At 37.8% G+C, this 17,268-nt stretch overlaps 1 protein-coding gene across 3 annotated transcripts in view; it reads right to left on the bottom strand.

Moving 5' to 3' along the window:
- Positions 1–4,756: 4,756 nt before the first annotated feature.
- The window catches only part of vas (ATP-dependent RNA helicase vasa), a 92,103-nt gene continuing 79,591 nt past the window's right edge, over positions 4,757–17,268 (bottom strand). For all 3 annotated transcript variants that reach the window (XM_073967564.1, XM_073967565.1, XM_073967563.1), the window contains 4 exons: positions 8,122–8,369; positions 7,187–7,939; positions 6,607–7,116; positions 4,757–5,379 (listed from right to left, as the gene is read on the bottom strand). In XM_073967564.1, the coding sequence (XP_073823665.1) occupies positions 5,314–5,379; positions 6,607–7,116; positions 7,187–7,939; positions 8,122–8,369 (1,577 nt within the window). In that variant the 3' untranslated portion in view covers positions 4,757–5,313. The remainder of the gene's footprint in view (positions 5,380–6,606; positions 7,117–7,186; positions 7,940–8,121; positions 8,370–17,268) is intronic.

The following is a 17,268-nucleotide window of genomic DNA, read 5'->3' as shown; positions in this document are numbered from 1 at the left end:
CCAATATTTCAACCATCTTTGATGGTCATCCTCAGGGATTGGCTTTCAAAAACAAGAACATTTGTTTTATGCAACTATAAACAATATGGTCGAAATTTATAATAACAATGATATTTCTTTCTTTTTATAAGAATAAAAACAAAAAAATTTTAATTCTTAAGTTGACCTCAAGCCAAAATTAAAACCAAAGAAAAAAGCGTCCAAAGGTCAACAATAACCTCAAAACATAAAAAATTTCTAATTATTTTTTGTTGCTTTCAACCTAAAATACAATTAATTATCATTACAGATACAAAATATTCGTATTTTTTAAAATAAATGACCACACTTAAATTTTTTTGTTCAACTCACTTTGATTTCGGTAGTGAGAAATTTCAGCACAAATTTACCTCTTTTTCTCACTTTTTTTTACATTTGTAATAGCTAATTTTTTCACGAACGTGAGTTTTGCTTACCCTCTTGTTGTTTATAATAAGGGAAGAGTGAGAACATAACAGCACTCACGGCGATATGATGTTTATAATAGGGGAGGAGGCGAGAAAGAGAAAACTCACGGTGAGATGCCGTTCATAATTGGGCTGTATATGACTAGGTTTGGCATCGCACCATTAAAAGGCGCAGAGTGCTGTGCATGGTGCTATCAATATTTGCCTAAGAATTTAGACGACTGCAATATCCCAAGTATAGTTGAGCAAAAACTACTCTGGTTTGTTGTGGACTTTATTCACACTATATTTGTTTACATTAGAACCTGCGAGTATGTGAAAGCTATTCAAAACTACTTGAAATGCTTGTTGAGCAAGGGATTCTATCCAGTATGGTTGGGCTTCCCTCTCTAGAACGTGAAGGTCATTCTTGATGGACCTAGTGTGTCGGGCCAACCCACCCAACGTTTTAGTTACAGTACTTGCTCGGGCATTACCGTGAGAGCCATCCCTATCTCACGGTAATGCCCGAGCAAGTACTGTAACTAAAACGTTGCCCGTGGTATGTATCAGTGAAGGAAGGCCTAAATCGAGTTTTCTGGTATGGACAGATCAAAAAGGTACATTCTGCATAAAGCGGCTCACAACTATACAAGGACCCAATCAGGAGCAACCCATGTCTGCAATTGTTATTCCTAGAGAGAGTAATGTACACGATTTGGATCTTTTGGGGTCGCAGTCTTGGAAAGAATGGGAGATGGTGCTAAACACAACTTCCACTTCATTTCCTTGGTATTCCTCAGAATTTGCCATTTCTGTTATCACCCAAAATGCAACATTAAACATTTACTTATTGTAGCCATTTAATGACGTTTTTAAACGACATTTGTTCACTTTTTTACGATTTTCCAATAAATTTCACGAATTCTTCAGTGTAAATAAACAATTTTCACATATCTGCCAAAACAAAAGAACAGCTGTTACAGATGTTGCCATGTTGTTTTAATGTTGTATTTTCTTTTACCAATATCCATGTTCTTTTACAGTGGATTGTTAATAACTGACATTTTTCTTGCTAGAAATGTTTATTAATTTGAAAATTTATTTATTTTTTATACAAAAAATAAGAATTAATTAATCTCAAAGTTATTTGTGCAAAAAATGACGGTATGGCAACACAAATTATTATTTCAAGGGTTCACAAGTCGCGCCATTATTTTCCATTTTCCGACTTGTCAACCCTTGTTCACTTTTTGTGCTCCTCCCTGCTCAATCATAATAGCTCGAGCAGGTGAAAGTGAACTGCAACTCACTTGTGAGTAGCTCCCTACGTGAAGATTCATAATCGCTATGAATATTTTGGATGAATTGAAAATGCGTTTATGGGGAATGTTGTTTTTGATAAATACTGCCAAACCGCTTTTAGCGGTTGTATTGGCAATATGATTGGACGAGTATGAGATAAAAGAATTTGGTGCAATTGGGTGTGATTGAACGGGTATGTGTGTCTCTTGCAGCGATATAAATTGTGGGTTGTGATCTTTAATAAGTAATTGGAGATCAATGTAGTTATTAATTAAGCCCTTTATATTCCATTGGGCAACTTTGAAATTAGACATAGATAATGAGAAAAAAAAAAGAATTAATATTATACAATATTAATTCTCTGTCATATCTATGTCGCCATAGTCTATTTCTGGTCTTCTGGAAGTTATTTTCGCAGGTGTATCTGTAGGTGATACAGATACAACTGGAGTATCTGATGTTGGATTTTGCGTTCTGTTTTCAGATACATTTTTTTGTTTATTTGCATCGCTCTGAGAGAGCGATTCTATTTTTGAGTGGAAGCACTCAAGGAGTTTTTCTTTATCAATTGTAGTTTTGGGTGTTGTAGTTTTTGAAATTGAGTTTGATGTGATTGGATTTTTGGTTGTTTTTGTTGTATTGTTTTGTGTTGAAGTTGTGTGGTTTTGTGTTGATGTTGATGGTTTTGATGATGTGTTTTGAGTATCATTGTTGGATTTTGTTTTCTCTTTCTCAGTAGTTTGGGTTTTGCTATCTGTTGGTGTTTTGTTGCTGTCATTAACGGTATTACTTTTTCTTGTATTTTCCATCCTCTTTTTATGTGCGAGAATAGCTTCATCGAGAGTTTCTGTTGGTGTTTCAAATGTGTCTGCTTTTGGGGTATTTTGCATGGCCTCTCTAAATGAGCATTTGTTTTTTGTTTTATTTCTCAACACCTCTTTTCTTTGCTGAAACACTGGACATTTTTTGTTGTTGGCTCTGTGTGCTTGACTGCAGTTAATGCAAATGAGTTTTGTACAGGGTGTTGGATCGTGTGGAGTGGTAGAACATACTTCGCATATGGGATCGTTTGTGCAGAATTTTTTGGTGTGTCCGAGTTGAAAGCAGTTCTTGCATTGCAGGGGATCTGGTACATACTCTTTCACCTTTACATTAATCATTCCAACTTCGATTGTATCTGGCAGATCGTAGAGGTTAAAGCTCAAGATACAACATGGGGTATTAGATACTTTTCCATCTCTAAAGGAAGTAATTTTTCTGCATGCTACTACACCTTGCATTTTTAAACCTTCCACTATTTCATTTTCTGTGAGTTCTGTGAGAAAATCACTTCTTACAAATCCTTGGATAGTGTTTAATTTGGGATGCAAAGAACATTCGATGTCGCAAATACCGCCTAAGTTTTTAGCTTTGATAAAACGAGTTGCTTGGGCTTCACTTTTGGTTAAAATCAGGAAATTTCCGTCTCTTGTCATAATGGTTTTTAGCGTAGGCTCACTTGATATTCCTTTAATTGCTTTAGAGACGAGGAAAATGTTATATGATTTTAACGGTTTGTCCGGATTTGTTGTTTTGACAATGATGTATTTTGGACATGCTTTTTTCAATCTAGGTCGCAAAAGCTCGGGGTATTCTAGGGAATTCCCCAGGCTGTACGTAGATTGGTTTTTCGGTCGTTTTCTTTTTGGGGACGTCCCTCCAGGATCCAAGATCCCATAATAGTTTCCTCCAGAAGAGGAAGACATAGTTTTATTAACTTTTAATCACTTGTCAAATTAAATTTAACACCCTTTATCGAAGAAAAATGATGGCAAACGAAAAACAAAATTAAGTTATGATTTGTTTAGAAACAGGCAAAGTTGTTTGTGGGTAAGCGCGTAACACAAAATCGACCGTTCACAATGAATGCTGAAGGTAGACTGCCATATTGTTTAGTTCTTACAAATTTACAACGAAAAAATTATGTGGCAATACGTTGTTAATAATTGGTTTCGTTGGTTAAGAAATAATGGAAATGTGCGATTTTTTTAAATAAAATGATAAACAAATATAAAATTAAATGTGATTTTGTTAATAAAACAATATTTTTATTATTTTTAAGTGTTTTAAAGTGACATGTTTCCAAAAAAATACAATTCCACTTGAGAAACCAAAAGTGGTTTCATTCCGAAAAAATTTTTCGTTTTTCGGTTTCTGGAGAAGCTAAATACGGAATCAATTCCACTTTCGATCGGAATTGGTTTCTGTGACATGCCTGTATGTAAAGGATATTTTTTCAAAAAACGTGGATTTTTCAAGAAATTTTTTCAAAAATCGTGGATTTTTCAAGCATATTTTTTTTCAAAAATTGTGGATTTTTCAAGCATATTTTTTTTTCAAAAATTGTGGATTTTTTCACGAATATTTTTTAAAAAATCTTCGATGAAACATGGATTTTTTACAGAATATTTTTCCAATCGATTCCCATTAAACGTATTTTTTAGGTCCATATTTACATTAGAAAATTTTACTTGTGGCAATTGTCAGTTTGTCAGTGAGAGAGGTTGTTGAGAAGCAAAGGGTTACCATATTCCTCCCTCACCCCTCTCTCCAGCAAAATGACAATAGCCGCAACGAAAATTGTCTAGTGTAAATATGGACTAAGTATATTTTTTCAGAATCCGTCACAAAAGATGTGAATTTTTTAATGGAATATTTTTTCAGAAACCATCACAAAAAATGTGATTTTTATGGAACATTTCTTCAGCATTTAACAAAAAAATTCCAAAATTTCACCTAAGAATAGACAATTTTAGCAAAGGAACGAACCCAAGACAATTTCTATCCCTGCAGTAATTCTTACGCCAAAGCTGTGTTCTAGATGGCGTTGATGTCCCAAATGTTAACAAAAAAGAAATAATTTAGTTGAAGAATGAACCATTTGGTGGTCTCTAAGAATGTTTGAATTTTTCTTAGCAAGTGATTTTAAAAGTTCTCCATACACCTTCCCCCTTCCATGGCAACAAAGAAATACTTCAAAATCCTAATTTTGCTTTATAAAACGAGTTATAAAATTTATTTTGATGATATTGGTATAAAACTAATGTAAATTCATATACATTTGTTTAATAATATTATTAAGTTTAAAATATGCGCTATAGCCCATTATTTGAGAGGGCTGAGTTTTTTCAAATAATAAGTGAACGATTTGGTCGTTAATTTTCAAATTTTTTTGTTCTACCTTTGTGACTTATTTTGGCAGCACATAGTGCAAAAGAATGAATAATTAAAAAATAGTTACTAGTTTCTAAGCAAATAGTGTTTTAAATGATGATAATATGAATGATAGAGCCACAAGTCGCTTGCAATTATTAAAAGGAACTTGTCGTCATACACATCAACAATGTGAAAATGTTGAAAATACAATAAAAATAATACGAAAAGTTCAATATAAACGAAAAATTGTCAATTCAGTTATAAGGACACATCAAGTACAAGTTTGAGGGGTTTTTGTTTCTATCTCTGAAACCAGTTCAGATGCAGTGATAATAAGAAACGATAAACAACAGTTGTTGTTTTATTTTTTGATTTTATGTTTTGTCTACTAATTCCATTCTTCATCTTCTTCCTGGGCAGCTGGTGCTGAGGAGGTAACAAAGTTATCATCGAGCTGAAAGAGAAAAGAGAAATAAAGTTTGTTAAAACGTCTGAAAAAAGAATAATACAAAGGGGGGTAGGTATTCTTATTGGAGGCTAAGTTGTCTCCTAAGTCTATATTTACATAAGGCAATTTTCCTTGCGGCAATTGTCAGTTTGTTGGTGAGGGAGGCTGCTGAGAGGCAAATGGTTAGCATATGCCTCACCTCTCTCTTTTTCAAACTGACAATTGCCGCAAGGAAAATTGCCTAATATAAATATGCACCCTTATTACGGTTGGCGTTGTCGTATCCAAAATTGCAAGCTGACGTGTCGTAACGTCTAATTGGTATTATGTATGCATTTGTACAAAAAAGCAAAAATTTCAATTTTTAAAGAATTCTTTTGGTAACTAACATTATTAGAATTATTAGTAGATCATTTTTAAACTTTTAATTCAGAAGAAAAACTAACCCTACAGTTTTTACAATCAAAATAAGTGTTTGGCGTAGACGTTTTTGTGGTCGTTGGCGTAGTCGTTGTCGTAGGTATATTTTTTGGTACCACGTAACATTTACGACGACAATTTTTTCTCATACAAAATTTAAAAAATTTATATTTTTTTAATTGTAAAACAATTCGTTTGAAATCATCTTTTGAGCAAGAACTAAGAAATTTACATTGCTTCAATCGTTATATGAGGACTCTAACAGATTTTCAATAGAAAGTTTGTCATCTGATAAAGACACGAAATTTATCTTATGAAAATGAATCAAAGTAGTAAAATTTGTATTTATTATAGTTATTTTCCAAAATATCTTAATAACCATTGCCAAAAAATTCTTTTGAAATTAATTTGTTTTTATTTTTATATGCTGTCGTTTACAAAATCGGTCACGACTTTTTCCTCGTATTTCAACGCCATACGTAATACCAATTTGTCGTGATACGCCAAACGTAATACCGATTTGTCGTATCAAAAAAAAAAATGTATTTAAACCAAGAAATTCGTTTTGGGAATAACAAATGTATTTCTTTCGATTTTTTAGGATATAAAATGCTATAAAAGACAAAAATTTCGTTGTATATAATTTTTCATCATATAAAAATGTATCTTACGACTACGCCTACGTCTACGCCTACGTCTACGCCTACGACAACGTCTACGTCACTTGAACGTCTACGACTACGCCAACCGTAATAAGGGTGATGGACTTACGTACGCCCAATCTTTCTACTTATAAAGTTTAAAAGAACTTACATGTGGTACATTCTTGCGCACATCCCGTCCACCAAAACGGCTGCCACCTCCATTGCCATAATCACCACCACCGCCGCCACCGGTGCTATAATTCTGCAAGAAGTCAGGTACTTCCTGACCAGCTCCCTCCAAAATCTTTACCAAATCACCAGCAATGGCGGTATCATTCTCGGGATCAAAGAAACTAGTGGCACGGCCATTGTTACCAACACGCCCTGTACGCCCAATACGATGGACATATTCATCAATAGATGTTGGCATATCATAGTTGACAACATGATTGACATTTTTAATGTCGAGACCACGAGCTGCCACAGAGGTGGCAATCAGGACCTTCATTTTACCTGATTTAAAATCGGCTAAAGCTTCTTCACGTTGACGCTGTAAACGATCACCGTGTATGGAGGTGGTGGGAAATTCTGTTTCCGATAACAGCGAGGCCAAGAAATCGGCACCACGTTTTGTTTCCACAAAGACAATTGTGCCATCGGGGTTTTCTTGCAAAAGTTCCTGAGGAAGAAAAAAAAAACAGCCATCAATTAAGCTTTCATAAAATATATCACAACAAAATAATGCTCACCATTAACTTGTTCCGTTTCTGATATTTCTTCACTTCGTAAATAGTTTGCGTTACATCCGAGCATGCACCGCCCACAACACCAATGGCAATGAAAATATATTCATTCAAATATTCACCGGCCATACGTTGAATCTCGGCTGGGAATGTGGCTGAAAACATGAGATTTTGCCGTTGATCCATGCTGCGCATTGTGGGATGATTCATAATGGTGGCAACACTTTCTTTGAAGCCCATATCCAACATACGATCAGCTTCGTCGAGCACTACAAATCGCGTCTCCTCAAAGGTAATAAAACCCTTTTCCACAAAATCCAATAGACGTCCAGGTGTGGCAATTAAAATATGAGTACCACCACGACCAATTTTTTCACCCTGATGTTTGGACGATGTGCCACCATAAACAATTTGTGTATTTATATACGAGTCCATGGCAAATTTACGCGCCTCATTATAGATTTGTATGGCCAATTCTCGAGTGGGTGATACAATCAATGCTTGGGGTTTACCAATGGATGTTTCACAGCCCTCATTTAAGAGGGCATTGATAATGGGCAGCAAGAATGCGGCAGTTTTTCCTGAACCAGTTTGGGCACAAGCCATTAAATCACGTCCCGACGATATCACCGGTATGGCAGTCTTTTGAATGGGTGTGGGCAGTTTATAGCCTGAGCGTTTGACATTATTAAAAACTAATTCACGAAGACCAGCCTCTTCAAAACTTTGTATGGCTACAGGTGCATTTTCTCCAGTAACCTAAGGACAACAAAGAATGGTATTCGTATGTAAATGAAACTTATTCTACCTTATTTTGCACGTAGATTTATACCGTGAGTTTTGTCTCTCTGCCGTTTCAATTTAAGGCAGAGTGTGGGAAGACTCACGGGGAATTTACGTAGAGAATAACCCCCGACAGAGATATCGTATTGAATTCTTACCTGCACTGGTATACTATCATATTTAGCGAAATTAATGCCACTGGTTATGCCACTGCCAAAGATCTCTTCCTCATTATCGGTTGGTTCGGGTGGTATGTAGAATTCTCGGGGTTTTTGTGGTTCGCCACCTTCTTCTTGGTTCTCGCCATTTTCGTTTTCGCCTTTGTTGTTGTTAAATTCTCGGCGACCACCACCATCACGATCACCACGGCCGCGTCCACGCCCGCCACCGAAGCCGCGACGTTCGCCTGAAAATGGAATAAAAGCAAAGCAAAATAAATAAATGAAATGAATAAAGCAACATGTTGAAAACATCAATTAAATGCACGTTCTTTAATCTCATGAAAAATTTGCCACTCATGGGTATTTGCCAACACCTTAGAGAGTTAAAACTTCAGCACCCTCTATATAGTTTTCTGAAATATCTACTGGAGGAAGCGAACTAAGATATGCCGCGTTTGCAGTTCGTGACTACGAGTACCAATCCCACGACAGCGGGTTCTTCCGTACCGGATTGACCCGGAACTACACAACATCATTGTTCCGGCCAGCGGCTGCCACTTCAGTGTACACATGTTTGTATTTGTTTCGTTTTCTGTGTTGGGAGCAGCATATCCCGGAATGTCTGCTCCGAATTCTTTTGGTCCTTGCCGGGACGGAGGAAAATCCAGCACCAATATATTTGTGCTCGGTTTATCACATCCGCACCTTCACCCACATCCAGCCTTCGGTGAGATGCAATAGATGTCAGAAGTGGGTGCATCTAAGGGGTTGCTCTGGACTTGTCCACGTGAGGGACTACGACAGGGACTATGTTGCTGCATGCTGTGATTCGTCATCGGATTACGAAACTCCCTCGTCTTCTGATTATGACTCCCCCGAAGGCCCCTCGACAACAACCGCACATGCAGCCTTTAACACCAGCCGTTGTTATCCCAATCCCAGGAAATGCTTCCTTTTAGCAATTTAATTGCAATGGACTCCGAGGTAAGATCGAGGAAATAGTAGATTTCATGAGTCGGAAGAATATCAAGTTCGCTGCGGTGCTAGAAACCAAGCTCAACAACAACTGTAGCTTACAACGTTGTGATGGTTACAACGTGCTAAGGAAGGATCGCACCAGAAGTGGAGGTGGGGGATTAGATTTCCTGTTGCACCAGAATGTCCAATACAGACCTATCTCGCTTATCTCTACCCAGCAAACCAAATGTCTGATGTCCGACACGTCTGAACAATTTCGGAAGCAATGTCGTTCAGATTTCGTTCCGATTTCTAAACGATTTTTCGGATAGGATATAGTTCAGATTTTGTACCGATTTCGTTCCGATTTCGGAACGAATGTCGGAAAGAAATTTCCTTTCCGAATTTCCCAAGGATTTTCTTCAGATTTCGTTACGAAATCGGACCGAAATCGATCCGATGTCGCTAAGACATTTCGTTCCGAAATTATGTCAACCACTTCATACAACTTTCGTTAAGATATCGTTACGATTTCGGATCAGATATCGGACGTATCGTCCGAATTTTGTTCCGATTTCGTTACGATGTCGGTACGATTGGTTTGCTGGGTAATGACCCGTACATGGAATGTATGGGTGTAGCAGTTAGGTGTGGAAATGTCGAGATAGAGTTGCTGAGCGTATACATCCCGCCGAGAAATAGCTGTATCTCGGATTACGAGCCCGATATTAGCCCGCTTTTGGAAGGTCATAATCGTCTGGTCCTGGGGGACTTTAATGCGCATCATAAGATGTGGCATTCGGCCCTCGGAAACGACCACGGCGCTGGCTGAGCAGATTGATAGCTCTACGTTTTGCACCGTCAATGAGGACGCACCTACCAGAATTAGAGGAGAGTGTCACAATTCGCCAGACATAACCATCTTGTCAGTTGGTTTGACAAATGACGTTACCTGGCAACCCGTCATTTCCCTTGGATCAGACCATCTCCTCATAATTGTCTCCATTAGCGACCACCCGATTTCATCACCTCTGAACGCCGCACATTCGTCAATCATAAGAAAGCTCATTGGCCGAGTTTCAGAGAGTTCACCAATCACCGCTTCAGAGAACTGCCCAATCCTGGTCGAATACCCGAAGTAAGACCAAACTTCCCAGCAGAAGCGACGGTATTAGCAAATGAGCGTGATGAGCTTCGTCGAGCCAACCCCAATGACCTGACACTGGAGGTTAACAGACTGGTCGGCGAGCATAAGCGGAACAAGTGGTTAAACCATCTGAAGAGTTGCAACATTGGAGCCGGTATAGGTGAATTTTGGGCAACGGTTAAGTCACTTTCGAACCCTGGAAAAAGGGAAGATAGGATCTCAGTCACGTTTGGCGACGTTACGTTGACTGACCCGAAGAGGTGCGCAAGTTATTTCAATCGACAGTTTGTCGAGCACCCCTAGAGTGACAGGGCGAAGAGCAGAGTATTACTTCGCATCAGATTTCTTCCTGCCGAGGAGGAACCACCACAGTTTACAATGGATGATGTTGCCAATGCCATCAGGAATGCTAAATCATCCAAAGCGTTGGGCCCAGATGGAATCTCCATGGTAATGCTGAAGCAGCTGGATGAGCCGGGAGTGGAGTATCTCACTAAAGTTCTCAACTTTTCGCTATCCACCCTCATGGTTCCTGAAGTCTGGAAAATGGGCAGGGTGGTCCCACTACGGAAGCCCGGCAAGGATGCCAGCAAAAGTGAATCGTACAGGCCGATTTCGCTTTTGTCGCCCGTAGCAAAGACCCATGAGGCCTTAGTCCTCCCCAGTTTCAGAGATAGCTATCAAGTTGCCGATCATCAGCATGGATTCCGTAAGCAGCACAGCACGACAACAGCGCTGCACGCCATTACCACATATATTTGTCCAGAACTCAACCAGAGACCGCCGTGTGATAGAACAGTGATGGTGGCGCTTGACTTATCAAAAGCTTTTGGTACAGTCAGGCACTCCACGCTGTTTGAGGACATTGACAACCCTCCGTCTAAGCTTGAAACGTTGGATACTCAATTATATGTGTGGACCCCAGTCGTACGTGGAATTCAGGAACAAGAAGTCCAAACCCCGTAGAGTGAAACAGGGAGGTCCCCAAGGTGGGGTGATGGTGATATCACCGGAACTGTTTAACCTCTACCTCTAATGTATCCAGACGGCATCGAGATCGTAACGTATACGGATGATCGGACGATCCTGGCGTCAGGTACCTTCCCTGATGACATCTGTGGGAGACTGAACAACTATTTAACCGATCTTACCACCTTTTTCCATTCGAGGAATATGCAGCTTTCCGCCACAAAATCAACAGCCACTCTGTTCACCATATGGACAGCGCAGTTTGGAAGAGAATTGAATATCGTGGTCGACGGTAGCAGAATTCCGATCACAAACTGCCCCAAAATTTTAGGGGTCACATTCGACAGACACTTCTTCAAGCTGTGCGTGCACGCCACAGCTATCTGCGACAAACTGAAAAGTAGGAACAAGGTCCTCAAGTCCCTACCCGGCAGCACTTGGGGTGCAGATAAAGAAACCTTGTTGACCACATATAACGCAATAGGTCGGTCTGTGGTAAGTTATGCGGCTCCATTTTGGTCCCCGAGATTATGGGATACGAATTGGAAAAAGATTCAAACCTGCCAGAATGCCTCCTCAAGTCTTCAGTGGACCATCTACATGAAGAGGCAAGGATTCTTCCAATAAAGCAACATAATGAGATGCTTTCGTTGCAGTACTTGCTTGGGTGTTACCGTGAGAGCCAATCCCAATCACCATCTGCTGGCTAGGCCCGAAACATTCAGGCATATCAGGAAGGATATTCATGCTCTAGAGAGGGAGGCCCACCTATATAGGAGAGAACCCCTAGATCAACAGGTATATCAAGCTGGTTTAAATAATATTCACACGGGTGCAGTTGCTAAGGCCATAAGCAAATATAGTAGTGTGAATAAAGTCTTCGGAGTACATCCCCCATATATCACAGCTGAGGAGCGTCAGCTGCCATGGCAAACCAGAGTAGTTTTGGCTCAACTACGCTCGGGATATTCAGTCGCCTAAATTAAATTGAGCGGAAATCGGCCGTGCCGTGCAGGACATCTGCCAAGTATGCGGCATGGGCCCGCACGACACAAACACCTTTTCATCTGCCCAGGCAAACCTACTCATCTAACTCCAGTGGATCTGTGGTTACATCCCATCGAAGCAGCCACTTTCCTGGCACTGGAGATAGACCCAGAGCCAGATTGAACAGAAGAACGAACATACAAACATAATAATAAATACTGTTACAACCAGGGTTTCGGAGTCGGAGTCTACGAGTCGGAGTCGAGCAATTTTGCTGGAGTCGGAGTCGGAGTCGGAGTCTGAGTCGAAAAAAATAACCCGACTCCGACTCCGGGCAATATTTTTTCCATGTTATAGAAGTATAACATAAAATTTGGAACAAGAACATTTTTTTAAACATCATTTTTTATTTTAAAAGAAATGTATAAGAAAACATATATGGTAAATTTCAAATTTCTTTTGCAATTCCATTGGAAGAATTGTTAAAAAAATTTTTGCGAGCACATCCGCAATTTTTGGAACATATATTAAGAAAAAAGTCGTGGTTTCAAATCTGTTCGCGTTCACAAAATTGGATGCTGCGCTCCAAAGTTATGGGGGGTTTTATTCCCTTATAAAGAAAAAATATTTAAAAATTCCATTTTTGCTGTAATAAGCAAATGTATATATAAAGCGTTAACAGCATTTAATATCTATCCGTAGATACCTAAATATTTACTAAATGTATTTCTATTTTCGCGGAAAATCACGAAATACTGAAAAAATTTTGGAGTAAATTTAATTTATTCTAATTTAGAGTCCAAATAAAACTCGAAAAAATAAACTAAAAGTACGTACAGATTCTAGACAACGCGTAGAAAAATATGAGACCAAAATTTTAAAGATAGGATTTATAACTGCCATATTACAGCAACAACAAAAGACGAAAACTTATTGTTGGAATATTATTTTAAAAATATATTTTTTTGTTCAATACGAAAAATAGAAAAAACATTTTTGGGAGTTATTCTACTACTTCGCTAAATTTCGATGCAAGGACTGACGGACTTTGCTGAAACTTCTTCAGGGAAAATGCGATGACAAACCCGAAAGTGAATTTGCTTACTTTAATGAACAATAGGATTATGAAATAGAAAGTAATATTGAAATTACAACCAAAGAAAAAACATAAAAGTTAAAAAACGTATAATTCGCGAATTCGTTAAAATCAGTTAAGGCGCATGCGCTTTTCAGATACAGCGAGTGCATCTCTATCAATATGTAGCGATTTTTCCACTTTTCATTCAGCGGCCAAAATGTGCCGTCAGCTGCATCTTACTGTTCAAAAAACCTTTATGTGGGTAAAAATTGCGCGATGTACATAAGATTATAAGGCGCATCCGATTTCAGTGACCGCCTATAAAAAATACGTCATTATAACAAATTATAAACAAATTCGTCAAGAACCGCGGATGTGCTACCAAATTCTATTTTATATGAAATACGAATATTACTCCAAAATCTCGGTATTTTATGCCACACGGTTTTGGAAAATAATATCATCGCGTATAAAGGATTCCATTTATGTAAAAATAACCAAAGAAAATCGCGGTTCAATGCGCGGAATCATCAAAATATAATTTTGCAGAATTTCCTACTTTCAAGGTATCTATAACCGCCGTTTTAGTGGATGGATTTGAAAGCGGAAGGGTTCATTAGATTCGGCGTGTAAATAAACTAAAATCACGCGGGGTTCAAAGGTACCTAAGTCACAGTTGTAAATTTTGAAGCCAAAAAATTGGTTTTTAAAGAAAATTTACGCACCAAAATTTCGATTTTGGACTCCTATTACTAGGGAGCTGTATGAAGCACATTCATGAGATATACATCAAACGACGTGGAATCACGAGTTCTACAATCCAATAAATAGTTTGGGTAATTATCTGGTTGCGCCCTCCAATTTTAAGAAAAATTCAAAAAACCCAGATTTCAAAACTTCAAAATGTCAGCATCGATTTTAGTGGGATGCAGTGTATATATCAAAAAGTCATATATTAGAACCAAGTTGCTCAAGGGGTATTCTTCAATTCTTTCTTTGAGCTCAGGTCTAAATTTTCCGTGGTTTGACCAGAAATCAAGAAAGAACACAAAAAAACTTGTAAACTTCAACACATTTTTACCCATTTTTTAATATTACCACCAACACAGCTTCCACATAAATTATTTGTTATGTTTCATTTTTTGTGACCCCGGCTCAAAAACACTTCAATTAATATAAATATATTCATATTGTATAAAATATATTGACAACTCGCGACTTATTAAATGGTGAACCTCAACTTCAACGATTGTAAAACATTTTTGAATATTACCATATGCAAACGGTATATTATACTAAGTTAAGGGACGATTCACAGGATATTTACTATCCTCTGAAGTGTAGTCTATTCATCAGTATTTTGTTGATCCAATTGATTCTTTACAGTTTTTGCAAACAAAAGTAATGCTCTATGACAATCGAATTAAGATTGGACCTGTAACCTTTTTCGTCAGATGTCTTACTGCTCTTCTCACAAAGGTCTTTTGGTATTCTCATCCAATTTTTTATGAGAAGTCATCCTTGTCTTCTATTAAAGACAGCTAGGGTCTCTATGGGAAATCTTACTGACTACCCTGTGGCACAAAATGGAATTCAAGATCTAGGGGTGGAAAAATTCCTTTTCGGAATGAAAGCCCCAATTGAGAACCCCAAAGGAAATTTCTGACTTATGACATAATGAATTTTTTCATTGACCCCCATCCATCATTTAGAAAATAGCTTTATATCTCAGTTTGGAGACATTGTTTCATCATTTTTAGATGACATGTTTTCAGTGAGGAACCTTTTTTCTATATACTCGATGAGGGCTTTAGATATAGACATTCAAATAACCGGATCTGTCCGCCAGGAACAGATATAGTTCATGTGTATCCGAGTTTTCTACATAATCACTAGACAGCGGAATTTTATGCAACCCCTATTTTTGGTCCGATTCATATCAAATTTTGAGACTGGGCATATTTTTGGCTTCTGATTACATTGCAATCGAAACATATGACATATGCAAAATTATGCAAAATGCATAAATTTTTGCATATGCAAAATTTATGCATTTTACATATTTTCTTATGCAACAAATATTTCAATACTAGGTACAAAAATGTTTGTGTGTACAATTTTTCTGTTTAAAATTCTCTTCAGCCAAGTCAATAAAATAGAGAAATGTATAACCACAGCCACAACCTTCAAAATACCGAAAATCGGGAGGTATCGCTTTTTGGGGGCTATATGAAGGCCTGACCCTAAACCGAAAAATTTTAGGTGGAAAGTTTTTTACCCCCAAGGAAGACTTAATACCAAATTTCAGCCATTTCGGAGGGATATTGAGGCCACAACCTTCAAAATACGGAAAATCGGGAGGTACCGTTCTATGGAGGCTATATGAAGACGTGGACCTATACCGACAAATTTCAGGTGGAAAGTTTTATACCCACAGCGAAAATAAAATGCCAAATTTCAGTCATTTCGGTGGGATATGGGACGTGGACCTATATCGAGAAATTTCAAGTTGAAAGTTTTATACCTCCAAGGAAGACTTAATACCAATTTTCAGCCATTTCGGAGGAATAGTGAGGCCACAACCTTCAAAATACCAGAAATCCGGAGGTACCGTTCTATGGGGGCTATATGAAGACGTGAACCTATACCGAGGAATTTCAGGTGGGGTGTTTTATACCCCCAACGAACACTAAATACCAAATTTCAGTCATTTCGGTGGGATATTGGAGGCCACAACCTTCAAAATTTCGGAAATTGGGAGGTACCGTCCTATAGGGGCTATATGAAGACATGAACCTACGCCGACAAATTTCAGGTGGGGTGTTTTATACCCCCAATGAAGACTCAATACCAATTTTCAGTCATTTCGGTGGGATATTGAGGCTACAACTTTCAAAATACCGAATATCGGTAGGTACCGTTCTATGGGGGCTATATGAAGACGTGGACCTATGCGGACAGATTTCAGTTGTAAAGTTGCATACCCCTAACGAAGACTTAATACCAAATTTCAGCCATTTCGGTGGGATATTTAGGCCACAAATCCTTGAATATATTTTTGCATATGATTTTGCATATGCTCATTTTATGCAGATATGTACAAATATGTCAAAATATGCACGATATGCAAAATATGCAAAAATTTCTGGGCCTTATTCGTTTTATTTTGTAATAAAACGAGTTTCTGTCTAATCAGATTTTCTCTACGACCATCCTAACCATATATGCATTTGCATAGGATTCCGCAGTCTAATAATCACATACGAAATTCAATGAAATATATAATCATAGTTTTTATAAGAAAGGATCGGGTAAAAGTAAAAGATTTCTTGTCCTAGTGGACCGACCCTACATAAAATTTTCCTAGCAACATTTTTTTTAGAATATTTTCATGCACGAAATCTCATCGTGTGCTAATTTTTCAGTTCCCGAAAACTTCCATCTGCCTACGTGCTGGGTAGAATACACACTATCAGGTATGTGATGGAAAACGATTCGACTCGTTTTGCCATAAATCGAAATCGTATATCTCCAATTTTGGTGAATATTTTAATGAAATTGAAAATGGATTGTAAAAATATTATTCAAATAAGGGGCGTTTGCGAAGCAAAACTGTATATATCATCAACGGCACTGCGATTATATACCATTTCGATTCTGCAAATCGAGTCGATTCGGTTTTCATCACATACTCGTATATCTCAAATATTTCCACACCAATGTTCAAAATGTGTATAAATTTCAGAAAAAAGTAGAATGTATAAATATTATAGAATAGGTAGTCAAATTTTTAAGTCGATCGGAAAAATATTGCCTTAGTGTGAACGTTGGATTGGAACAATTTATTTCATTTTGTTTGCAGCATAAACTGTGTTTTTCTCGAAATCGGCCACAAATATATGACAACTGGTTTATTAGTTTTCGAGCTAAAGTTGGCACCCCACAATACTTTAATAAAAACAGGGTTTCGTAGACGGCCTCAAAACTTCGTAATATTTTTCTCTTT

Source organism: Musca autumnalis, unplaced genomic scaffold (genome assembly GCF_047663935.1).
Source record: "Musca autumnalis isolate F117 unplaced genomic scaffold, ASM4766393v1 scaffold_2, whole genome shotgun sequence".
NCBI classification, from domain to species: Eukaryota; Metazoa; Arthropoda; class Insecta; order Diptera; family Muscidae; genus Musca; species Musca autumnalis.
Note: the sequence above shows the minus strand (reverse complement) of the source record. Positions and strands in the feature narration are given on the sequence as shown.